This window comes from Tenrec ecaudatus, chromosome X, assembly GCF_050624435.1.
Source record: "Tenrec ecaudatus isolate mTenEca1 chromosome X, mTenEca1.hap1, whole genome shotgun sequence".
In the NCBI taxonomy this organism is placed as follows: Eukaryota; Metazoa; Chordata; class Mammalia; order Afrosoricida; family Tenrecidae; genus Tenrec; species Tenrec ecaudatus.
The window spans coordinates 165,736,612-165,761,070 of record NC_134548.1 but is presented as its reverse complement, the minus strand read 5'-3'; the positions used below and the strand labels follow the sequence as shown (position 1 = coordinate 165,761,070).

General features: G+C 39.5%; 1 protein-coding gene across 1 annotated transcript in view; it reads left to right on the top strand.

Moving 5' to 3' along the window:
* GABRA3 (gamma-aminobutyric acid type A receptor subunit alpha3) overlaps positions 1-24,459 on the top strand; it is a 181,026-nt gene that overhangs the window by 139,389 nt on the left and 17,178 nt on the right. Inside the window, exons 6-7 of the mRNA XM_075538542.1 lie at positions 8,892-9,035; positions 19,628-19,780. Of these exons, the coding sequence (XP_075394657.1) occupies positions 8,892-9,035; positions 19,628-19,780 (297 nt within the window). The remainder of the gene's footprint in view (positions 1-8,891; positions 9,036-19,627; positions 19,781-24,459) is intronic.

Here is a 24,459-nt window from a genome sequence, read left to right as displayed (position 1 = left end):
CTGATTAATACATGTCATATTAAATCAAGGAAGGGATTAAAATAGTAAACTTATGGTGGTTCTGGGCCCCTTTTCATTGGACACCAGCTAAGCCAGCGATCTTGACCCAGCATCTAACGATGCTGATCCCACAATTTCAAGGTAGCCACCATTGATTTCTTCTCTCACAAGGGAATTACAGTCTTAATTTCAAGGGTTACTTGCAATTTTGAGGAACTGATTATATGCTAACATCATCAACCCTTTTTTGGTGGTGACTCGTGACTGTATAATTTTCATCATCTTCTTAAACATAATTTTTACTGTTATTTGAAGAACAAATTAATTTTCCGTTCTAGCTGTGATTTTCTTGTAATCGCTTATGTTGTTCTTAGGTGTCCGCGCGTCGGGTCTGACTCAGAGCAGAAGCAAGCACTGTCCACTCCTGCACCGTCCTCACGATTATCCTTATGCTTGGCTGACCTTCGCAGCCACGCCGGTCTGTCTTGTCAAAGGACTTCCACTTTTCTGCTGTCTTCTCCAGGGACTTGTCTCTTCTGACAAGATGGGCAAAGTACTTGACATGAAGTCCCGCCATCCTTCATTCTAAGGAACATTCTGGCTCTACTTCTTCCAATACAGATTTGTTTGCATTTTCTTTTGGCAGGCCATGGCACTTTCAGTACTATTCGTCAGTGCACTAATTCAAATGCATCAATTCTTCAGTTTTCCTTCTTCAGTGTCCAACTTGCAAATGCATATAATGCGATTGAAAACACCATGGCTTGGGTCAGGCATGCCGTAGTCCTCAAAGTAACGTCCTTGCTTTTCAGCACTTAAAGATGTCTTATGCAGTGGATTTATATAATACAATGCATTGTTTGACCTCTTGACTCTTGCTTCCATGGGCACTGATTATGAATTCAAGCAAGACAAAACCCCTGGCAACTTTAATCTTTCCTCCATTTATCATGATGCTATCTATTGTTCCAGTTGTGAGGATTTTTGTAATAACATTCACTTGCAATCCACACTGAAACCAGTTTCAAAGGTTTATTTTCCAATTGCTGGAGTAGTACCAAATTTGACCCATGATTTTTTGACCGTGGTTACCACTCTACCCCCCATAACTCCCCTTCAAAAAAAAAAAGAAACTGGAAAAAGCTCTGCTAGGCGGAACTTTTGTAGTACGTATTTTTCCTGCTAAGCAAGCATCCAGCAACTAATTCTGAGTTAGTGTACTCAGTGGCGCTGCCTGGGAAGGTTCTCGCTGGTCACAGGGTATTTTTTTTCATAAAAGCCATTTCACCGGAACCTCGTTTTGTGTGTGTGTGTGTGTGTGTTTGGTTTTCTCTTTGGTGAGTGTGTGTGGGATGACCGATTTAAAAGGACAGCATGTGACTGTGAAATTTTGTTTCTTGCTCTGGATAAAAATGCTGCAAAAACTGTTGTGATGTTGAACACAGCTTACAAAGACAGCGCTATGGGAAACACTCAAATGTATGAGTGGTTTTCTCATTTCAAACAAGGTGAAATGTTGATTGATGGCAATCCTCATTCTGGAGGTCCACCAGCTTCCCAAACAGATAAAAATGTTAACTGGTAGTGCATTTGGAGTTTGTTCCACCAGGCAAGACTGCTAATCAAGCTTCATATTAAGAGATTCTGAAAAGATTATGTAACAGTGTGCAACAAAAAAAGTCCTGATTTGTGGCAGACCGGGGACTGGTTTTGCCACCATGACAGTGCACTGCTCATGCAGCCATCTCAGTGCACCAATTATTGGCCCCAAACAGTGTGCCTCTCTTTCCAGACATACCTTACTCACCTTACCTTGCTCCGTGTAACTGCTTTTTGTTTCCACGAATTAAGAGGGGCATGAATGGGCAGTAATGTGATGACGTAGAAGAGGTGAAGTTAAAAACAAGGGAGGTGCTGTCAGTCATCCCAACAGTTGAATTTGAAAAAGGTTTTCAAGAATGGAATCACAGATTTGACAACTGTATGAAGTGTAACGGACAGTACTTCGAAGGTGATAAGGTTGTTTCATTAAAAAGATTAATAGAGGAGCCCTGGTGGTATAGTGGTTATGACTTGAGCTGCCACGGGCAAAAAAAATTAAATACATAGCTTTGAAAAAAATTCCACTTTGGGGGGTACCCCCCGAATACTTTTATTTTCAAAGGTAAATTTTTGAACTATTGAATGAGGGTGAATGAAACTAAAATTCACTTCTGGAAAACTCACAAGGTACAATTTCTACTTTCTGTTGTATGTGGGTGCACTATTTTGAGAGCAATATGATATATATGTATGAATTTTAGTAGTCTCTAAATGTTTGTATAGAGTTCTCTATAGAGTTTAGTATGCTCTATGAATGTTTGCATAGAGTTTAACACAACAGATTTTTACTGAGTTTTCCCAAACCAGTCTGTAGCTTTTATCGAAAGGCTTCTTCTGTGTCTCCTAGCTTGGTGTAGCTCCTGTATTTTAACTGCTATTTACCTATCGAACCTGGTATCATATCACTTCCCTTTGCATTATCCTTCTGACAGTTCCTGCACACTGTGGGATCTCTCCCACTTAGAAGTTCTTGTATAAGTAGTTTTCATTTTCCATGCTTCAACTCCAAACCAAGCCCGGATAGTGGTGTTTTCTGAACACTATCTAATTACATCATACGTCATCTCTGAAACTTGGCTTTCTTTTCTTCCTAGTGCTTATGAAGAATGTATTATGATCTTGTATCACCTTGTTTATTTATTGTCATTCTTTCCTCAGGACTGTAAGCTCAGTGAGGGAATGGGATCTCAAGTATCCTATGGCCTATTAATATCTAGTGTAGTGCCTTAATATTTATTGACTGGTAGACCGAACATAACAAGCAATAAATTGGTCTCTGAGGAAATTAGTTCCCATTTTTCATAATAGAAGGGGTTATAGTAAAGGAGTCTTTTGGATAATGCAGAAATAATTGGAACCAAGAAAGTAGAGGAATCCAAGGGCTATTGAAGAAGGGAGGTGGGTCTAACGTGCTGTTCCCCAAAAGGTGGATGAATTTCATCATGATCCATGAGCTTGCAAAATCTACACTGTCATGTCATCTAGAACCCTGCCTTCTTTGCTGTCGTAATTGTTAGGAAAGTCATGAGCTCTGGTTTGTTCTACTTTTGAAATCTCTTCTCTGTCAATATGATCCCTAGGAGGGTTCAGAGGCTCGAGACTCCAACCCCCCCTGGTGACAGTGTCAGAAGGGGTGAAATTAAAGAGGGCTGTCTAAAATTTTTGTTCAGTGTTTCAGCAGAAACATTATTTTTCTAAAAATGTCCCTGTAGTTATAACAATGCATTTTCCCCACTAGTCAACCTTACACATATCAGTAATCCTACAAGGCTGGACTTTGTGAACATCCATGCACTTGAATCAGAGCTATCATTAATACTCAAGTAATATGATGCTTTAAATCATGTGATTTTTGTCTACCCAAGCCACACGCACACCCTGTTGTTTTAGCTGCTGCCAGTGTTTTTAGAGACACTGATTCTACCCAATTTTCTGGTGTTTTTGGTATCATAGTATGAGCATTAGTATTTCTGAACCTGTGCCAGTAACTTGTTTGAGAATGAAGTCACAATTAATTTAAAATAATGTGAAAAATAAGACTTCCGAGTTATTAATAATGTAGATAATCTAATTCAGTATAAACAACTTTTACTAAACAATTTTTGGTGGTGTCTGTATAATCTAAGGAACATTACAGTTAAGTAAGTTTATTTATCACATTATTCTAAAATCAAAATTGGCAATAAACCTCACAAAGGATTCTGTATGGTCTGGCATGGGAAGGGCCGCCATGAGTGAAGGGCAGGGAGTGACATCATGAGTTACTACCACGCAGGGTGACACCAACCATAGAGATGACACTTCTCTCTGTCCCACTCAGCTCAGACCACAGTCGACTAATGCATAATCTTCTCTAAGTGTCACTTAGATTCATAGGTTGCTACTAGTCAGTATATACTCAATCGCAGTGAGCTTCGGTTTGTGTGTGTGTGTTTTGAGAAGTGTCCCTCAAATTAAACATTGTATTGGATTTTTGACTGTTGTCTGGACTTCTGCTTTTGCAGCTCTCTCCAATCTGTCATCCAATGCCAGCTAGATTTATCTCACGAAAGCATACATCTGGCCCTATCATCTCTCTCAACTTCAGATACATACACAACTCCTATAGTCTGTAAACTTGGTGTCCTTATTTCTAGTGGGAGACTTTTTTAAATATAATATTACCTCAGTTTCTCTTTTGCTGGAAAGTACAGCGAAAGCATTAATTTCCTTAAAACTCCATGCTCCTACCTTTGACGTGTTGTTAATTTGCGAGGAATGTCCATTCACCTGCTGAAGGTGCTTTCCTCTTCTGCATATCCTACACATTACGGATCCATCTCCAACATCCCACTCTGAGCAGGAGTATCAGTTCTCACCTCTGTTTTCCTAAGACACTGGCTGTTGTTCTACTTGTGTGCGTGCTTCTCAGAGTCAGACTTATGCCATCAGGATTTCAGTTGCTCTTCCTCCCCTAGGGGACTATGAGCTCCCTGAAGCAGACCACTGCAACTGATTAAGCTTTGTTTACCATTAAAGGAATGCCTCTGAGCCAACATGCAATCGAGTAGTTATCAATTAAATTTTTCCCTTCTTCTTTTTCTTCCTTCATTAGTTCATGCTTCTCTTGCTTTCATTCCCATTTCATGAGAAGAAAAGTTTATTTGTTGGTTTTGCCCCCACAGATCCCTTTGCTTCGATATATTTGTCAAAGCAATAAAACCAATGCTTTTTGTTGCACAGCTTATTGTCACATCTGCACTTGGGGAAAATAAGGTTGGATCCCTGGAGATAATATTGAGAGGTTTTTGAGCCACCTGTTCCACTTAAGAGATCAAGTAAAACAATTATTCTATCTTAGGATAGAAAATCGCATCAGCGCCCATTCTGACCCTGTGCAGGTTTCCTTTCTAGTTTTCACCTTGTCAAAGTCTTGTGTAGATTGGGGAAACACTGCGTTGTTCTGTAAAAATAGGGAGGTATGAACATGGGGAGCTACCCTGAATTGTTCTATAACATAGGGAGTTGCCTGAAAAGGAAAGAAGTCAGTTAGAGGTGATTCTCTTCTTTGGAGTAGAAGGATCCAAGCATATGTACTAAAGATGAAATTCAATGGGGAGAAGGAAAGTACAAAGGTCCTATGAAATCGGGTGTCTATCGTGTCTTCTTTCTCTTAGTCAAATATTAATGGTTTGACTCCAGTAATTTTAATTTCTAAAATAATGTTTTCACTATTCCATACAGTTTGCTGTCTACAATTTAAAAATATATTCCCAACTCCTGACATAAAGGCCATTTCATTGGTTTTGTCACAGTTATCAATAATAGTTTCTAGATGTAAGAAGTATCTACAAGAGAAGGTTTTCTTTGAGTGATAGTCTTTAAGGATCTACAGTTCCAGTTGGGAGCCTTAGAGTTCCCACAGGTAGCAGAGGATCTTTTGTTTCCCAGGATGAAGCACACGAAAGTGTACCATCTCTGGGAAGAAGTCTCTAGGTCATAAGTCACAAATAAACGATTTGGAGATGTGATTTGTTTTACCTATCCAAGGTTTACTTGTCTGACATGTTGTCAAACAGTAGCAATACAAGGTTTGCAGCTTTAGAAGTTATTTTCTGAGGGTTGGCATATGGGAGATTTCATATGAGACAGACAGCTTTAATTATTTTATGAAATCAAAAGATTTGACAGCATTGGTTGTACATTCTACCAGTCAACTGGAGCTGAATTGAAAGTAGGCATATGTGCTTTCGTTTCCCACAATCTCTATCATTTTCTACTCTCTCCCTGGAAACAAGGTTCAATGTCAGTTGCTATAATAATCCTACTAGCATTCTTAATTTGTTTGTAATGTAATTACGGGCTCTTGATAGCGTTAAAGGGAAAGTATAGGAAATACAGGCAATATATATGGATTACAGGTGAGATCCATTCCTATGTTTAAATTTTTTAGTGAACTTATAAGAAACCTTGGTAGCATAAACGGGTGCATATTTGACTCCAAAAAAATCAACAGTTTGAAACCATTAACTGATCCTCAAGAGAACGATAAGGCTTTCTGCTCTAGTAAAGATGTACACCGTAGTCAAGGGTGAACTAATGTGTGCCTGACCCAAGCCATGGTATTTTCATTCTTCTCATATGCATGTGAAAGTTGTACATTGAATAAGAAATGCCGAAAAATAATTGGTGAAATTGAATTATGGTGTTGGCAAAGAATGTGGACAGTACCACGGACTGACAGAACAAACCAATCTGTCTTGGAAGAATTATAGTAAGAATACTCCTTAGAAGCAAAGATAGGTGGGTGACTTTTTCTCACGTACTTTGGACATGTTGTTAGGAGAGACCAGTGTCTGGAGGAGGACACCATGCCTGGTAAAGTGGAGGTGTAACTAAGAAGACTAAGTCCCTTAGCACGATGGATTGACACAGTGGCTGCAACAATGGGCAGAAGACCAATTGTGAGGCTGGTGCAGGACAGAACAGTTGTTTCGTTCTGTTGAACTGTTAGGAGTTGGAACTCACTGGATGGTAGCTAACATCAACAAAGTTGCTCAATCTCAGAAACCCAATAGAGTATTGCGATGCGTTGAAATCCATGAGAGAGTTGAGTTTGTAAGTGAGCTGGCTCTGGTGTGTATGGTTCTGATTTATCTTTCCTTTGACATCGTAAGGTACCCACTGCCAGATGCACTGCAAGAGAGAGATGAGGCTTTCTACTATCCTAGACTTAACAGTCGCAGAAACTCACAGAGAATTCTACTCTGCTCCAAAGGGTCACTAGGAGTGAAAATTGTCTCAAAGGCAGTGAGTTTGGGTTGTTGTTGGTTTTATTTTTTTTTTTTTTTTACTTTAGTGGAAAGAAATAGGCTTAAGGCCTTTTCTGTAATTTAAAGTTTGCTACTGAAGAGAAATTTCTTGTGAAAGTATAGGTTAGTTTACTTAAATTTGGGGAAATTTACATCACAATAAAGGGCAAAGGGAGTTGTCCTTAATTCTGACCTTTGTAACCTTTGTAACTCTATACGTCTGGGACTTTTTGCTATCAAAATTGTAGGGGAAAAGACAAGTAGACTGAAGTGATTGTTTTTCAAAAATGATAGAATCCTTTACATTTTATTATAGAACATGTCTATGTTTTTCCTATACACACACAATGTGCTGTGGTTAACAAAAATAAAATTTCAGGCATCACAGTCATTCAACCCATGGTCAACATACACATGCACACATGCTATGATTGCTCTAGAGAGAGGATATACAATGGAAATGTTAATTGCTTCAAAAAATCAGATACAAAGTTTCCGTCGTTTTGTGTTTGAATGGAGATCATCAGTGTTGCCTCTGGGGATTCAGTTGCACATTTGTTTTCAAAGATCAGGGCTCTCAGACACCAAAGCATTTAAGAGATTCCACATGTATTTTTAAAGTGTTTACTATTTGTAGTAGAAGTCGTGTGTCTAACTACACATGTTTTCATTTTGTTGAGACGTTATACAAGGTAAGTGATTCAGAAAAATTTAACTTCCAGTGGCAATTGTTTGCAGTTTACGAGAGCGCAGATTTACATGGTATCATAGTGACATATGTGCTCTTCATGATGACAGTGGTAATCTGCATGTGAATGAAGAATGTTTAGTTATGTTGACCATTGAAAGTAAATCAGAAAATGACTAACAAGTTTAAAGAATGCAGATCATCATGACTATATGTGCGTGAGTTTCCATGTCAAACATTTCACAAAGTATATCCAACCTTACCAACTTTGGCAGGGACACAGAGTTTACATTTGTACATTGACAGATTCACCTGGAATTATGTGCTTTGTAGTAAAAAGCTTAAATAGAACATAGATGACAATAGCAGTTACCCCCATAAGGTGGAAACCCCCCACTGGCTGGCACAACACAAAACATGGACAAAATGGACAGAGGGTGATGGTCCCACTGCCCTTTCTGCGTCTAGGTCTCTGGCGGCAAGGTGCTCAGTCTACACAGGAAATCTACAATGTAAAGAGTCAACCTCTGCTTGGAAATGTGGAGACATACATTTCTCTTCCTTTTGGATACTAACTAAAGCCAAATAACTTCCACTCATTTACCTCCACTCACACTCCAGTTCCAAGTGAATGTGTTAAAAGCTGGACTCTACAGTGGAATGCCAACTGCAAGGCCTGATATTAAGACCCTGGTGCAGAAGAAAGGGTGTCACATATCTGGTTTGTAAGTGAAAGTGGAATGCCTTATGAAAGAAAATGAAATATTAAATATTGCTGTTTTACTTTGGACTTTTTATTGTAAAACATCACTAATATGCATTTTTGCATTATCTCACATGATTCCCTCATAATTAATTAAACACAATTTTGTTGCATATCTGGAAGTTTATTGCTCTTAAAAATAGCCAGACTCCCTCATTTACAGTACCTCTCTGGCTCCAATGATTGATTGAGTTGGTGATGTCTGCATTGGTTCATATAATAGCCATCCCTCCCCGACCCTACTCTCTCATTGACCTACAAGGGAAGGCAACATTACCACCCTACTAGCAGTGGGCAGATCTATGAGCCATTCATTAAAGAAAGAGAGCACCTCAAGTTCATTTCTGTGTGGCTGCCATATACTGTAATAGTTGTCCCGTGAAAGTCTATCAGATGGATGGATAAATGTACTGTAGTTGAATACGGAGCACACATCCAGAACTCATTGGAAATGGAAATTATATTTCAATCTCATGCAAGTTCAGTAGTAAAGGTAACCAACCCTCCTTTTCCTCAACTTCTCTGTCTTGACTCCTCTCTGTCTTAGATGCCTATACAACAGCTGAAGTGATTTATTCTTGGACCCTTGGGAAGAATAAATCTGTGGAGGTGGCACAGGACGGCTCTCGCCTAAACCAGTATGACCTTCTGGGCCATGTTGTTGGTACAGAGATAATCCGGTCCAGCACAGGTATTTATTTTATTTAACAGTTTGGTGATTTGTATCACATGGCAGTCATTGCTCTGAATGCTGTAGAGATAACTTATTTAATCCTCAGACCAATATTATGATATAGATGCTATTTTCTTTTTTTTGTTGCTATTTTCATAAGGAAATGGAGGCATAGAGAAATTTAGTGATTTGCTCCAAATCACAGTTACACAATGGCAAAATCAAGACCTGAACTCAGGCAAATCGGATTCTAAACCTATACCTGACCACCCCTTGATAGTCTGGCAGAGAGTCACAGGCATTAGGGGTGGGATGTAATATAAGTGAAAGGAAAATAGAGCCCAATGTGGAGAGAGAGGTGAGCTTTGACCCTAAGGATTTCATTAAGACATTTACTTAACTTTGCCAGTGCTGAGTTGACAAGTTAATAACCCCAGGAGAGGTTAGGCACACAGCCAGGTCTAGGGATTAGCCATGGATTTATTTTCTTAAGTGGATCACGCACCTCAGAAACAAGCTTTTCTGGCAAAACCTGCAGTTTTCTTAATGGCTAATCCTTGGGTATTGACAAATGTAGTCCTAAATTCTGTCCACTTGGAAACAGATGAGTTGCATAGGCCTCAGGGAGGGGACACCCAGAATTTCAACTAACCTTCGAGTATTTTGGCAATATGAAAGCTTTTTCCCCCTATTGAAAAGCTGGGGGCTCTTGACTTTAATCCTCCAGAAACACTCGTCTTGATGGAGAAAACAACAATAGCACCCCCACTACCACCTCTCCCCTGAATTCACAGTTACAAATGAAAAAAGGTGCCCTTGTCCTTTTGTTTTATTATCTGGACATGATCTGCTCCCTCTCCTTGTGATGCCATAGTATGCCATCTTGGGGGACCCCTCCTCTGTTTTCTCTCACTCCAGCATTAAGGGAGGCAATCTGAAAACAGTGGCATTTAAATGGATTTGAAGGATAAGCAGGATTGTCAGGTTTGGAATGAGGGGTGGGAGGGAGCCAAGCTGTGCTCCACAAAGGAATTCCTGAGGAGTGACAAGCGCAAGGAATGAGAGGCTGTGGTGTATAGCACAGGGAAAGCAGCAGGTTAGGGCTCAGGTGGGTGGGTCCACTCTCCTGCAGTGGCATTCTGAGGCCATGTCTCTGGAGACTGGTGGGTGGCACTAGGGGACTGAAAAGCATCTTGAAGGTTCCCCTGCCATCAGCAGATGAATGCTGACTGCTGATGCCCACTGCTCAGGTTTTAGGAGCAGCTGTTCAGGTGACCAGGAGTGAATGTCACTGGGCCCCAAGCATCTGACGCTGTTCTGTGTGTGGTTAGTAGCAGTCAGCCTGCTGGGGCTCAGATTCCAGCAGCCCTTCATCCCGAGAGGTAACAGTCCTAGTACATCTTGTATCATCTCTGTAAACAGCCCTGTCCCCTGTCCCCTGGAGACAGTGCTGGGATGGGCTACACACCAGCAGGTAGACAAGGGGGTCCTGAGGGGACAGTTTCACCGCAGGCCCAAGAGGCTGAGCCTGCAACTGCCTGAATCCATTTGGACCAATTACAGTCTTAAGAGAGCCCAGCTCTGTGCCATGAATATAAATAAGCCATCCCCATCTGTCCCAGGCTTTTCCTTGGTAGGCAGGTAGTTTGGCCTGTGTGTGTATTCCGCCCCCGTTCCACTCCCCTCTCCAAGGGCCAAGTACACATCCAAGACTGTTGAAAGCATATACCCACATCTTTACAAAAATCATTTCAGACTGTGCCACCTGCTCTATCTGTGACCCATAGACCTGGGCACTTTGACAAGGTGTGACCACACTGAGTGGGGCGCTGTCTTTCTTCTACCCGTGAATACCCTCTTTCCTGCATGAATCCTACTGATTTGGGGAGGGTGGAAAGCCTAGGGTGGGACGGATAGTCTTCCCAACCTGATCATCAGTCCACTAACTCAAAACAGACAAAAGCCATCAATGGGCCCCATCACTTCCCATTCCTTTTATTTATTTCTAGGCTCGTTTGTCTGTTTGTTCATCCTGTGCACCTTAGGATTTTTTATCTGAGAACTTGGCTTCTAGCTCCCAAGTTTGGGGCAGTGTTCCAGGTTCCCCTGTAAAACACCTGTCTGTTCCTTCTTCCAATATAGCATAGTCATGCTCTGTGCCTGCCTGGCTGCACCTGTAGCTACCATGGGTCTTGCCTTGGTCACCTGGATTCTGAACTGGACCATGACCTCTGCTCCCTCTTCTCATTCATTCAACCTCCAAGCAGACCCCAGCTTCTATTTTGTTTAGTCTTTGTCCCACGGGCAACACAGTTTCTGTGGGGAAAATCAGAGCCCACAGAAAAACAAAAGATGGAAATTAATAGATCCTTTCCATCCATCATCTCAAAAAATCTTTTCAGACGAGTTTGGTACATTGACTGATAATTATTGAACATTCTGCTGTATAATCTTTAACAAGTTACTCTCCTATGGAATTGCTGTGTAAATCTGTTTCCATTTCACTAATGGCATAGTGTGCAAACTTAATGTGTGCAGCATTGGACAATCTAATGAATGGATGCACATTCATTATTACCTATTTGGAATGTTACTTTAAAAATATTTTTAAATGTCCTTATCCAAGGCCAGGGCATACTCAATGGTGGTGTGGTGTGCATTATAATCACAGAGAAATGTAGCATTTTATTGGGAAACTCAGTACAATGATATCATCATTCTGAATGGCCTCATGTGTATGGCTTATGTATTTAAACAATTATTGTGTCTGTGTTTTACTGCTATAAGTAACACTGCAAAGACCATTTTTCCATATGCCACTTTTTCCACTATAATTATCTGCCTGGGATAGAGATAGAATATTGAGATTGCTATTTTAGAGTGTAGGTGCCGTTTGAAGTTTTGCTTTATTTTTAATGCATATTGACAAATTGCTGTCCTGAAAGGTTCAACAATTCATACTCACATTGTCAATGTGTGAGCCAGCCAGTCCCCCTCACCCTCAGCGTCAGCACAGGATATTGCCTTTCCAGTTTTGTTATTGTCCCTCACAGTCATGAGCAGGCAAGGTGACGGGAGCAATAAAGATCTATTTTTGAGCATGTAAGATGTGTCTGGCACTTCCCTAAGGACATGGCCTCACTTACTTAACCCTTGGGCCCACACCGTGATGTAGGCACTATTATGAGTCCAGTTTTTCAGAGAAAAACACTGAGGCTCAGACAGCTGAAATCATTTTCCTTGAGTCATACACATGGTATGTTGTGAAGCAAAGTTTGGAAATTAGACAGCAAGCTGGCTTGAGAGTCTACACTCAGAATCACAGCACGGATCTCTCCCTCTGCTGTTGATTTAGGAGGGAAAAAAAGAAGAAGTGATGGGAGTGGGGGAGGGAGGAAGAACGAGCCATCAAATGGCACCGAAAGATGTATGAACCACTTCAGGCTTGTTGCTGGTGCTTCCCTGGATAGCTCTGAACAACGTGAGAGATGTGGATCCCCTACTCTGAAGTTTGAGTGCTTAACGCATTCTCCCCGATCCACCCACCCCTCCACCAGATCGGGACAGTGTCACAACATCCGAACAATAGAGGGAGGTATAAATACATACAGTATTTCCAGAGAGCTGCAATGACCTAAAGGAAAGAGAAATCAATGGGTGGTTTGCGGACTGATGTGGGAGGAAGCCTTTCTGCTGAGCGCAGCATTTGATCCCTTTGTGTCAGGAACTGTGGACGTGGTTTTCTTGTCCTCAGATATGTTCTCATTGTGACTGAATTACGAGCGTTCACTTCTCCAACTTGATTATGTTTCTCTCTCTATAAGAACTCCCTGGCCCTGTGGGTTTCTGAGACTGTAAGTCTTTACAGGTACAGAAAGGCTCAGCTTCCTCTCGAAAAGCAGCTGGTGGGCTCCAATAGCTGACCTTGAGGTCACTGGCCCAAATCATAGTGCATTACACCACCGAGGTTCCTCCTCCATGCATCGGGGCCAGCGTCTTGCTGGCATCTCCAGCTAAGAGAGAACCCTGGATACTCCGTGTGGTGTGCTTTCAGTCCTCAGCAGGAAATAGCTCCAAGCAGAGGGCTTCTGCTTTTTGCCTTGGATTTAAACAAGTATTAAAGAAATGAGTCAAATTCCTCAAAATTGGTGACTCCATTTTTAAATTTTCATCACTGAGTAAATTTTTCTCCCAGTTCTCAAATTATTTCGTTAGTTTCTAGAAAGTGAGTTTGCGCGCATGATCTTGCTTTCCCATAAATTTCATCAATTGAGAAAATAAGAGTTTTGTGTACATTGGCATTGTATACATCGTCTCTTTGGACATGTGTCAAAGGCAAAAGAGAAGATACAGGACAGAGTGAAAGAGACACAATGAGAAGAGGTGGCCGGGAGTTGGAGATAAAAATGATATAACATGTGAGCTAAAGTACTAGGAACATGGATTTAATGTAGCCACTTACTTTCATATAGTGAGTTAATTTGCTAATCTATTCAAAATAGTCTCTTGTGTGTTTCACAACCTTACAAAGTAGCTAAGTTGCAAATGTGGTTTACATCCTGTCCTCAAATATTTCACACTTAACACAGATGGCGCTTAATAAGCTGGAGCCAAGGGTCATCCTTCATCATAAAAGACACAGAAAGAGGCAGCAATAGAGGCTTGAGGGAGAGAACATAACGGTCCACTTTAGGAAAATATATTCAATTATATGAAGTTTTAATTTGCTGAGCTGTTCTACATTTCTTATGTAAATAATAACTAATTTATAAATACATATGCATTATATGTTTTACCTTGTACCCTTGAATATTTCATACACACCACAAAGGGTACTTAATCAGCTTAATAAATGGGATTGGGCAGAGGTGGAAGTAGGAGGGGGAGTTGGGAAAATATTCTAATTTGATCAAAGCTTCACAGAAGAGAATATAGATATACAAAATATCAGGGTTGTATTTAAGAAAACATATTCAGTTCACTGTCACATTGAATTCATTTGCTAAGCTTTCTAAAAGCCCACTTGTAATTTTATACCCATTGAAATGATCTAGATTGCAAATATCTATGAATATGAAAATTGTCCCTCTGACTATTTCACACTAGACCCAGACCAGACCGTCTGGAAGAACAGAAAATATTCTTCCCAACATGAATAAAGATTTCTATTGTCACTAAAGAGAATTCCCGGAAAGAGAAAGCAGAATAGAAAGAGAAAGAATAAAAGTCAGAAAAAGGAGAGAATTTAATCAAATGTATTCATTTGTTAAAAAAATGTTAATTTGTGGAGCTTTTGAAAAATCCACTTGTTTTTATCTAAGATAAACAGAACATTACTTATAAATATATTTGGGTCACTTTTCACGTATTAAAGATTTCACTTGGTTATAGGACGAATATTGTGGGGTTCTTATCACCCAAGCTAATCAAAGTACAACTCTCATTAAAAATAAATCTTCCTTTTCAGTGGAATGAGAGAATAATGGCATGGGGAAGGAACAAAAGAGCAGACATGAACACACAGAGAAGGGAGATAGAGGAATGGCACCGAAAGAAAATACAAAAAGAAGCAGAGATAAAGAAGAGATAGAAATGCTAAAGTTGTAGTGAGAAAAATGTGCCAGAGTTTTGTCTGAGATCCTTTTCTATACTTGTGTTTTTCATGCTCACATAAGCAAGATAGGCTCTGAATTCATACCCAATGTGGACTGTATATTGAACTTTGGTGACCAAAGGGAGTGGGCAGGGTAGGAAATTGGGAAATGGCCTCATTTGGGGAACCTGCCAAAGCCTAAAGTGGGTGGAGTGGGAAAGGGGAAGAATAAGGAATGCTGATCAGAAAGGTAAAAAAGGGATCAGAATACATGGATCTTTGTGGACTGTTTTAGGAATTTGGGTTGTTACTATTTTGTAAAAAGAAAACCATGAGAGGGTCATGAGCAGAGTAGAGACAAACTCTGACTTGGAACTCTCTAGGGTTTCTCAGAATTCTGTGCTAAGAATGCATTGAAGCAAGAAACCTTAGAAAATCCTGAGAATACTCTTGGTGAGGTGATGATGGCTGTGATCAGCGTGGAAGTTGTGAGAAGTAGTTCACTTGTGGGTATATTTTGAAGAAAGAGTTAGCAGAGTTTTCTCACTGATTGTGTGTGTGTGTGTGTGTGTGTGTGCGAGAGAGAGAGAGAGAGAGAGAGAGAGAGAGAGAGAGAGAGAGAGAGAGAGAGAGAGAGAGAGAGAGAGATACCGTGCAAATGAATTTGAAGAATTGGGCTTCAACTCTTGAATGATATTATTTTTGAGCTGAAGAAGTCTGTACAAAGATCTAGTTTGGATCGAGATGGGAAGATAGAGAGAGCAAAAGCTCAGATTTGAATACATTGCATCCAGATGCTTATTAGCTCTCCAAGTAGTGATGTCTAGTAGGCAGATAAATCTACAAGTTTGTCATTGAGTGGGGCATCGAGGCAGAAGATAGGCATTTGGTAGTTGTCAGTGTTTAAAATATTACTTAAAGACACAGGCTGGATAAGAATACTGTGAGAGTCAGTGAGCCAGAAAAGAACAGAGATACAAGGACTGAACTTGAAGGGCCTCTAATGTCTAGAATGGAACTGAAACCAGCAAATGGAACTAGGAAGGAATGCACAATGAAGTAGAACAGAAAAGCACAGTGTTGTGTCCACGAAGCTCACTGAAGAGCATGATCCCAGAAGAAAGGCATGCACAGTTGTGTAAAATGCTGCTAATTCATTCAGTAAGACTGAGACTAGACCATTGGAAGTGGCAATATTGGATAATAATTGATACCTGGTTCTTGTGTGTTGCCTTGACATAGTGTGGTGGCTTGTGGTGGCTTCCTGGAGGTATGTCACCGCTATTTCAAATACCAACCATGTCATCCAAAGTAAAGAGCTTTCAGCAGAGCTTCCAGGCTAAGAACAGACTAGAAAAAAAGGAAGAGATGACCCACTTTTGGAAAACTGGCCACTGAAAACCTTCTGAATAGCAGTAGTACACAGTCTGATACAGCGCCAGCAGATGAGCCTCTCTGGATAGAAGGCATTCCAAATATGACGAGGAAGAGCTGCCCACTCACAGTGCCATCAATGTTAATGTCATGGATGGAGTAAAGTTATCAAGGCCTTCTTTTTCTGTTGGAGAAAAACCCAAAATGAAAAAGAAAAAGCTGCAAATGTCCATTAATAATAACTCAACAAACATAACAACCTCACTGCCATTAAGTCAATTCAGACTCATAGTGACCCTCTAGGACCCTGTGAGTTTCGGGGACTGTAACTTTAGGGGAGTAGAAACTGCTGACCTTATAGCTTGCTACCTAGTGTGTAGCCACGGCCCCGCCAGGGCTCCTTTCGTTAATGATAGGGACAAGGGGTGAACGAAGTTTAAATCTACAAATATTATAAGCTGTCAAAATTAGAATAAAGAAAGATTCCGTAGGCATTAGTGAGCTGCAATGGCATTGGTTAATTTGAGTCAGACAGTCATATGGTTTACTATTCTGGGAATGATGAATTGAATAGGAATTGTGTTGTGTATATCATCAAAAGGACCATTTCAAGATCTACCTTGAAGCAAAATGTTGCCTGCGATGCGATAATATCAATACACCTACAAAAAGGCGAGTTAATACAACTGTTATTAAGATTTAGGCACCAACCACGACAGATTTTGTAGGATTCTTCCAATTTCTTCTGTCGGTAATAAGGGTTCCTGGAAGTACACTGGGGAGATGAAATCAAGGAGTTTAAGAAGGAAGAACATGTTTTCAAATGGAATGTGGTAGCAATTGTGCCATATTGTTTGATGTGATTGCGCTATGGGATGGTATGCTATCTGTATTACCTTCCAAGAAAATAGTTTTGAAAAGAAAAAGAAACTGTCATAAGGCAAATCTAGAAGACAAAGTAAACTATTATAATGAAATATGCAACACATACAGGTACAAAACCTAAAGCACATGTCAAGCTGAAAGAGCTGAAGTAAAAAGAATCCAAGCCCTGACTGCACTCTTGAAGGACTCTCTGAGCAAATTATTGAGCAGGTTAGGAAGCATCAAAGGAGGAGGAAGACATACACAAGAGGACGGTGCCAAAAAACTGGTCAATGTTCTACTCTTTCAAGAGGTAACATGATTAAGGAAGAAGTTCAGATTACACTGAAGGCGCTGCCTACCAACAAAGTCCCAGGAATGGAGGGAATAACAATTGAAGCGCTTGAACATAATGAGGCAGGGCTGGTCTAGGCCACGAAATTTGGAAAACAGCAGCTGGCTCATTGACTGTAATAAATCCATACGTGTGCTCATTCTAAAGAAAGGTGACCCAAATGAAAGTGGAAATTATTGAGCAACATCATCAGTTTCACATGCAAGTTAAATGTTTAGAAGTAATTTACAAACAGTTTCAGCAGTGCATTGACATGGTGGTGCTGGTGGTGGTGGTGGTGGTGGTGGTGGTCAAATCCTTGCTTTTCAACATCTAATAGGTTTTGTGCAGCAGATTTACCCAATCAATGTGTTCTTTGATCTCTTGACTGCTGCTTCCATGAGCATTGATTGTGGCTCCAAGCAAGACGAAATCCTTCACAACTATCATCTTTTCTCAGTTTATCATGATGCTACTAATTGGTCCAGTTGTGAGGATTGTTTGCTTTCGTTATATTGAGAAATGAAGAATCCTATAGGGTCTATATGATTTGAAATCAACTCAATGGCAGCGGGCGACAGGGAGGTGTCAGAAATTCAAGATGGATTCAGACAAGGGCATGAAATGGGCAAAATTATTGCTGATGTCAGATGGATCTTGGCTGAAAGCAGTGAATATAAGAAAGATGTTTATAGGTGCCATAATAACTATGCAAAGGCATTCAACTGTGTGGATCATAACAAACTATGCAGATAGTCTTGAGAAAAATGGGAATTCCAGAACAGTTCACTGTGCTCATGCATCAAGAGGCTGTTGTGTGAACAGAACAAGGGCATACTGCACATTTAAAAGCAGGAACAGTGTGCATCAGGGTTGTAGTCTTTCAGCATTCTTATTTAACCTGCATGCTGAGCAAATAATCTATATGAAAAAGCACGTGGCATCAGGATTAGAGGAAGTCTCATGGAAAAACTTCGATATGCATGTGACACAACTTTGGTTGAAAGCTCTAAGAACATGAAGCATTTATTGAAGAAGATCGAAGTCTTTGTCCTTCAATATGGACTCAGTGTAAACCAAAATTCTTACAACTGGAGCAAGAGATAACATCATGATAAATGGATAAAAGATCAAATTTGTCAAATATTTTGTTTTACTTGGATATGCAATCAGTGCGCATGGAAGCAGCAGTTTAAAAAAAAGTTAGTGATCTGTTGCATTGGACAGACCTCTTTAAAATGTTGAAGAGCAAGGATGTCACTTTGAGAATGAATGTGCACCTGACCTATGGAACTTTCAGTTGCCTCATATGTATGTGAAAGCTGGTCAATGAATAAGGAAGAACAGAAAAATAATCATTGCATTTGAATTATGGTGATGGAGATGGATATTTAAAGTCCCATGGACTGCCTGAGGAACAAACAAATCTATCTTGGAAGAAATTTTGCCAAAATACTCCTTAGAAGCAAGGATGGTGAAACTTCATCTCATCTACTTTGGACATGTCATCAGGAGAGGCCAGCCCCTGGAAAAAGACATTTTGGAAAAAGACATGTTTGATAAAGAGGGCCACCACAGAAAGAGGAAGCCGTCAACAAGATGGCTTCACACAGTTCCATCAACGACGCACTCAGACACAACAACAACTGGAAGGACCAGGCGGTGTTTATGGTCTATTGTGCACAGGAGTATTATAAGTTGGCACTGAATCAATAGCACCCAACAACATCCTCCTAGGACTGTTTTGTGGATGTAAAGTTAAAAATCCAATAACACTTAAAACTTCCCTGATATCTAGTAGAAGTGTTCGTTTGAGAAGATTGCCACTGTGTGCTTATTTAGGGAGAAGGGTGATGGAGGTCAGTCCACATTCTCCGATGTGAACTTTTGATTCTAACCATGTATGTCCTTTGAAACAGCAGACCATACTGGTGGAAAACATAAGCTATGGACCCACCCTGTCTGGGACTGAATTCAGACTTCACTATTTACTAGCTTGGTGACTTTGTACAAGTTACTCAGACTTTCTTTGCTTCAGTTTTTTTGACATATAAGATGATAAAAATACAACCTCATAGGATTATTGTGAAAATTGGATATTTTAAGAATATAAAATGCTAGGTGAGTGCCTATGGCATACTAAGTACTAGAAAAGAGATTGTTATTTCATATAATTAATTAAGCGAGAACATTGAGTTATTTGAATGCATTTGTGTCACAGTTGTTCTGTGTTGATACACTGTTAATAATATATTTTTCCCAGAAAAAAAATCATACTGATTCATAATTACTAAAGAGATATGGTGACATGGATTTGAGAGGTGCTTGGCTATTTTGTTTTGAATATAAGGTTGAGGAGCTTTGTAAGCTGAATTATAGTCTAATTTGATCTAACAATGGTTTATCAGGCAACATCCTACTTAATTCAACTCTCTCTCTTTCCAGGAGAATATGTTGTCATGACAACCCACTTCCATCTCAAAAGGAAAATTGGCTACTTTGTGATCCAGACCTACCTGCCCTGTATTATGACTGTCATTCTGTCACAGGTGTCTTTCTGGCTCAACAGAGAGTCTGTCCCTGCTCGCACCGTCTTTGGTGAGTTTGGGGTTATAGAGCACTGGAGAGGGACATGGGCAAAGCTTTACCAGGGCAGCCAGATTAGAAGGGAGGGCCTTGGAAAACCATCCCTGAAGATCAGAGAAGCAACGCTTGTGCCCATCAGTTATGAATGTGCCTTTAGATGCTGGGACTTCCGCTATCTGGCTTCTTAATGAGGAAGTAGGAAAAGACAAGTTTTGAAATGCTCCCTGGTCGCAGTCAAGTTTGCCCCAGCATCTGAGGAAGTACTGATTCTTCTGTGATGCTGAGGGGAGATGAGTGGGTAGAGCTGAAGAAAGTAAAGGGTGAGGAACTACTTGGATAACCAAAACCTGGTTTGGGGGTGTTAAATTTGATTGTTGGTGTGAGCTGCTGAATTTGCTGCTGCTCCTTCAGCTTTGGGGGGAAGCATGGATTATATGAAATGTAATAAAGACTGTATAAGTTTGGAGAGCTTTTCAATAGTAAATGCATCAGAAGAATTTTTTCTTCAGTATGAATTAGGTGATGTCTTGGAAGGGCTTGCTTATCCTTAGCATGTTTCCCATGGAAACGTAATGCAACATTTTCCATCTATTCTTCTCAATGTAAGATAGGAGATAGATATTAACGAACTCTTTCAGATTAATAAACAAGATATTCTCAGACGTACTATGTACGCATATGCCTACCAATCTCCTGAAGCTGTGCTGTATAGTTAGGCAATGCTGTTTCAAAAATAAGCAGAATTTCAGGTCAGACAAAGGATGAGGTCTTGAGGAAGATAATGAGTGATCTGTAAAATACAAAACAAACAAAATACCAGAAGGATATGGTATCATGGAAGTCAAGAGAGGACAATGTTTCTGCAGGAAAGGAATACTCATTTGGGTCGAAGTCTACTCTGAATTGAAGATGCAAACAGAAACTGACCAGTGGGTATTGTGATAGACTTGGTTGTTAGCATTCCTGAAAAGTTCCAGTTAAGGTGTGTGTGGAGTGGTGGTAGGGCGAGCAGAAGCTATATGCAAGTGAGTTAAAGATGTCGGTTTTTTAAAATCTAGCAAACTCCACATCCTGAAAATTCTTCCTGTACAAAATGTGAGAAAAATCAGGTCAAGCAGAAAATTGAAAAATGAAGTATTAATCACAGGAACAAATACTGTAGTAGCAGGAAGATAGATGAATGAATTTTAAGGTCACACAAGAAAGCATTAGCCTAACTGAAGTTAAGAGTTAGCATAGGGCTGAGTAGTGGACCCCTCCCATGATAGAGTACTAAACTCCAAAACCTGTGAAGGTTACCTCATATGGCAAAAGAGATTGATTTTTGCAACTGTGATTGAGAGTAATAAGATGGAGAGATTATCCTACATTGTCCCAGTGAACTCTAAGTGCAGTCATGAACGGTGCTATAAGCGAGGCAGAAGATGATTTGACTACAGAGGAGAACATGGTCTGCCAGAAGCAAGAGCTATGGAAAGATGTTACATTGTTGGCTTTGAAGATGGAGGAAGGAGCTATGAGCTCAGGAATGCAAGGCATGTGTCTCTAGATGTGGAAAGGGCAAGGCAAGTAAAAGGTCCCCCCCCAGAAGCAGTGGCACCTGGCTAACACTTTGACTGGAGCCCAGTGCAACCAATTTCAGATTTCTGGATGAGCTTCTTTTAGGTCCAGAACTCTCAGATAAAGTTGTGTTGTTTTAAGCCACTAAGTTGGAAGTAATTTGTTACATCAGCCACGAAACACTTATATACATGCCCTTCCCATGAATCCAATACCATGAAAGAGCTATACCCTCAATGCAAGAGAGTACTAGAAAAATGTACTCCATGATGCAGGAAAAACAATAATGAAGCTTTAAAAAATTTTTAAACTGAATTCTGTGAACAGATTCTTTATGTGTTTCTTAAAAAAAAAATTCAAACAAGGGCTCCAGCGAGTTTGGAGTACATATAAGGGGGTCTTCAAATATTCATAGAAAAATGGAACTACAGAGAATGAATTTTTCCAATAACTTTTTGAATTGCTTTCATCTTTGCACTAACTGCATAGTGCAAGAATCTCTAAATTGAAATGTTAATGTAAGAAATAATTACAGATTTTTTATGTAAGAATAAAGGGCCAAGAATAGCCAGGTTACTAACTACTAAAGAAGAAAAACAAAGTGGAGAAATTCGTACCCAAGATATCAAGACTGATTAAAATTCTATCATAATTAAGATAATGTTTCTTGGTAAAAGAAATGAAAAATAAATTAATGGAATGCTATAGAGATCCTAAAAGTGGCTCACATATATGAACATTTGATTTATTACAGAGTGTAATTGTAGAGAATTAATTTCAGCTTTATCGTGGACTTATTATAAAGTTAAAAATATAAAGATCTTACCAGAACATGTATACTGGTACAGATAAGAGCTCGAAACACAGGAAATCCACAACAGAGAACCCGCCCCCCTCTTCCGGACCAATAAGGGGAGCTGTGATACTAGGAGGGTAAGGGAAGGATGTGGGGGAGTAAGGGGTAACTGATCACAATAATCAGCGTATGCCCCCCACCTCCCAGGGGGACGAATAGCAGAAAATTGGATGAAAGGACACAGCGGTCGGTATAAGACATGGAAATAAAAGAATAATTTATAAATTATCAAGGGACCTGGGGGATGGAGGGAAAAAAGGAGGAGCCGATACCAAAGGCTCAAGTAGAAAGAAAATGCTTTGAAAAAGATGAAGACAGCATATGTACAGTTGTGTTTGACACAATGGATATATGTATGGATGGTGATAAAAGCTGTAAGAGCCCCCAACAAAATAAGAAGTAAAATAATATAAAGGTCTTAGAGGAAATTACAATATATTTGCAATCTTTTGTAGGTAGAAATTTTTTTAGTGCTCACACACAGAGCAACAAGAGTAAAGAAAAAATCTAGTAAATTGAACTTCTTCAATATTAAAAAACTTTTGAACTTCAAAAAAAATTAAAATGCACACCCTAGACTTGGAGAAAATCCTCTATATGCAAGGAAACTGCACAAAGTTAGGGGAAAATCCCATTATCATTTAATTCCACTTCCAATGAACTTTTTGAAGCTGACTTGTACATATGTATGTGACCAACAATCTGTACTAAAGAACATGAAGAACTTCTTCCACTCCAATAAAAAGACAAAAACCCAATTTAAGACATTTACCAAAGAATATGCATAAATATTCATAGACACATGAAATGATCTTTAACATTATTTTATCTGGAGAATGCATAAAAGCTTGTAGCTAGATCACATTAAAACACTAGGCAGGTTGGAATGAAAAAGACTGACAATATCAAATACTGACAAGGTGAGTTGCCGTGGTGGCGATGTAAAATGATATACTCACTTTGCAAAACCAATATGGCAATTTCTCCTGAAGTAAAAACTACATTTACCCTAGGATCTAAATATTTGATTCCAGGTAAAATGAAAAAATATCCAAAAGTACTTATACAGGAATCTTCTTAGTAGTTTTACAAATAAAAGCCCCAAACTGGAAAACTTCCAAATATACATAAATAAGTGAATAGATGAATGGATTGTGGTATATTTATGGAATGGAATGCCAACTCATTAGAAAAATAGGTGAGCTATTGATTCACATAACAAGATGGCTTGACCTCAATAAAATGTCAAGCAAAAAATCAAGACACAAAATAATACCTATAGTAATTTGTTTATAACGATGCTAATAGAATATTTTATTTTGTTAAATTCTAAAACAAGCAACGGTATGCTCTAGATCGAGAGCATGGTAAATATCCAAGATGTGGTTTCTTTTAAGGTGGTATGACTATTACTGGCTGAAGTTGGACATGAGGGGATGTACCAGTGTGATGGAAACATTCTCTGTCTTGGTTGGGGTCATGGTTTTCTAAGAGGGCTCAAAAAATTCATGAAAAAAATGGAATTAAGAGGTAATGGAATTTTTCCATGAATATTTTGATGCTCCTTCAAATAATTGTATGGATTTGTCTAAACTCTGAAATATATAATCAACTATTTTCATTTTAAATTACATTGCATTATGAATTATACCTAAATTTAGAATTACAGATACCTGCTGAAACACCAAATGTTTGAGTTACTAGACAGAGTTTTTCAAAGAGCTATGATGAATATTTGTAAATTAGATGAAAGATAGATCGTAAGGCTAGCAAATGAAGAAAAAAATATACAGATACATATATGTATAAGAGACTTCAAAAAGTTCATGGAAATTTTTGATTATATATGAGAGTAACTCAAAATTATTGCTAGCAGGGTTCTAGCTCAGGCATGTATGGACTTACTTCAAACAAGGCATGTTTAACAGGCCTCTCCGATCAATGGATGGCTGCAGATCAGTTCCCTCAGGAATACACTTGTCTAAACCTCATTAGGTTGTTTTCAAAAGAGTTTCAGTCAGAAGGGTGACTGTCACGAGGATCTGCGGGGCCCATTAAATTCCAGGCAAAGAGGTGAGCTCAGAAGAGTATGGTGACTCTCTTGGGACTCCAAAGGGGTGATCTTGGTAGATTTTTCTTGAAATGACATAGGACTATCATAGGGACTTATTAAGAAAAAGGAAATCTCTCCTGACAACATGTCCAAAGCCTGTAAGATGAAGTCTTGACATCCTAGCCTAAGAAGCACTCTGGGCTTACTTCTTCCAACACAGAT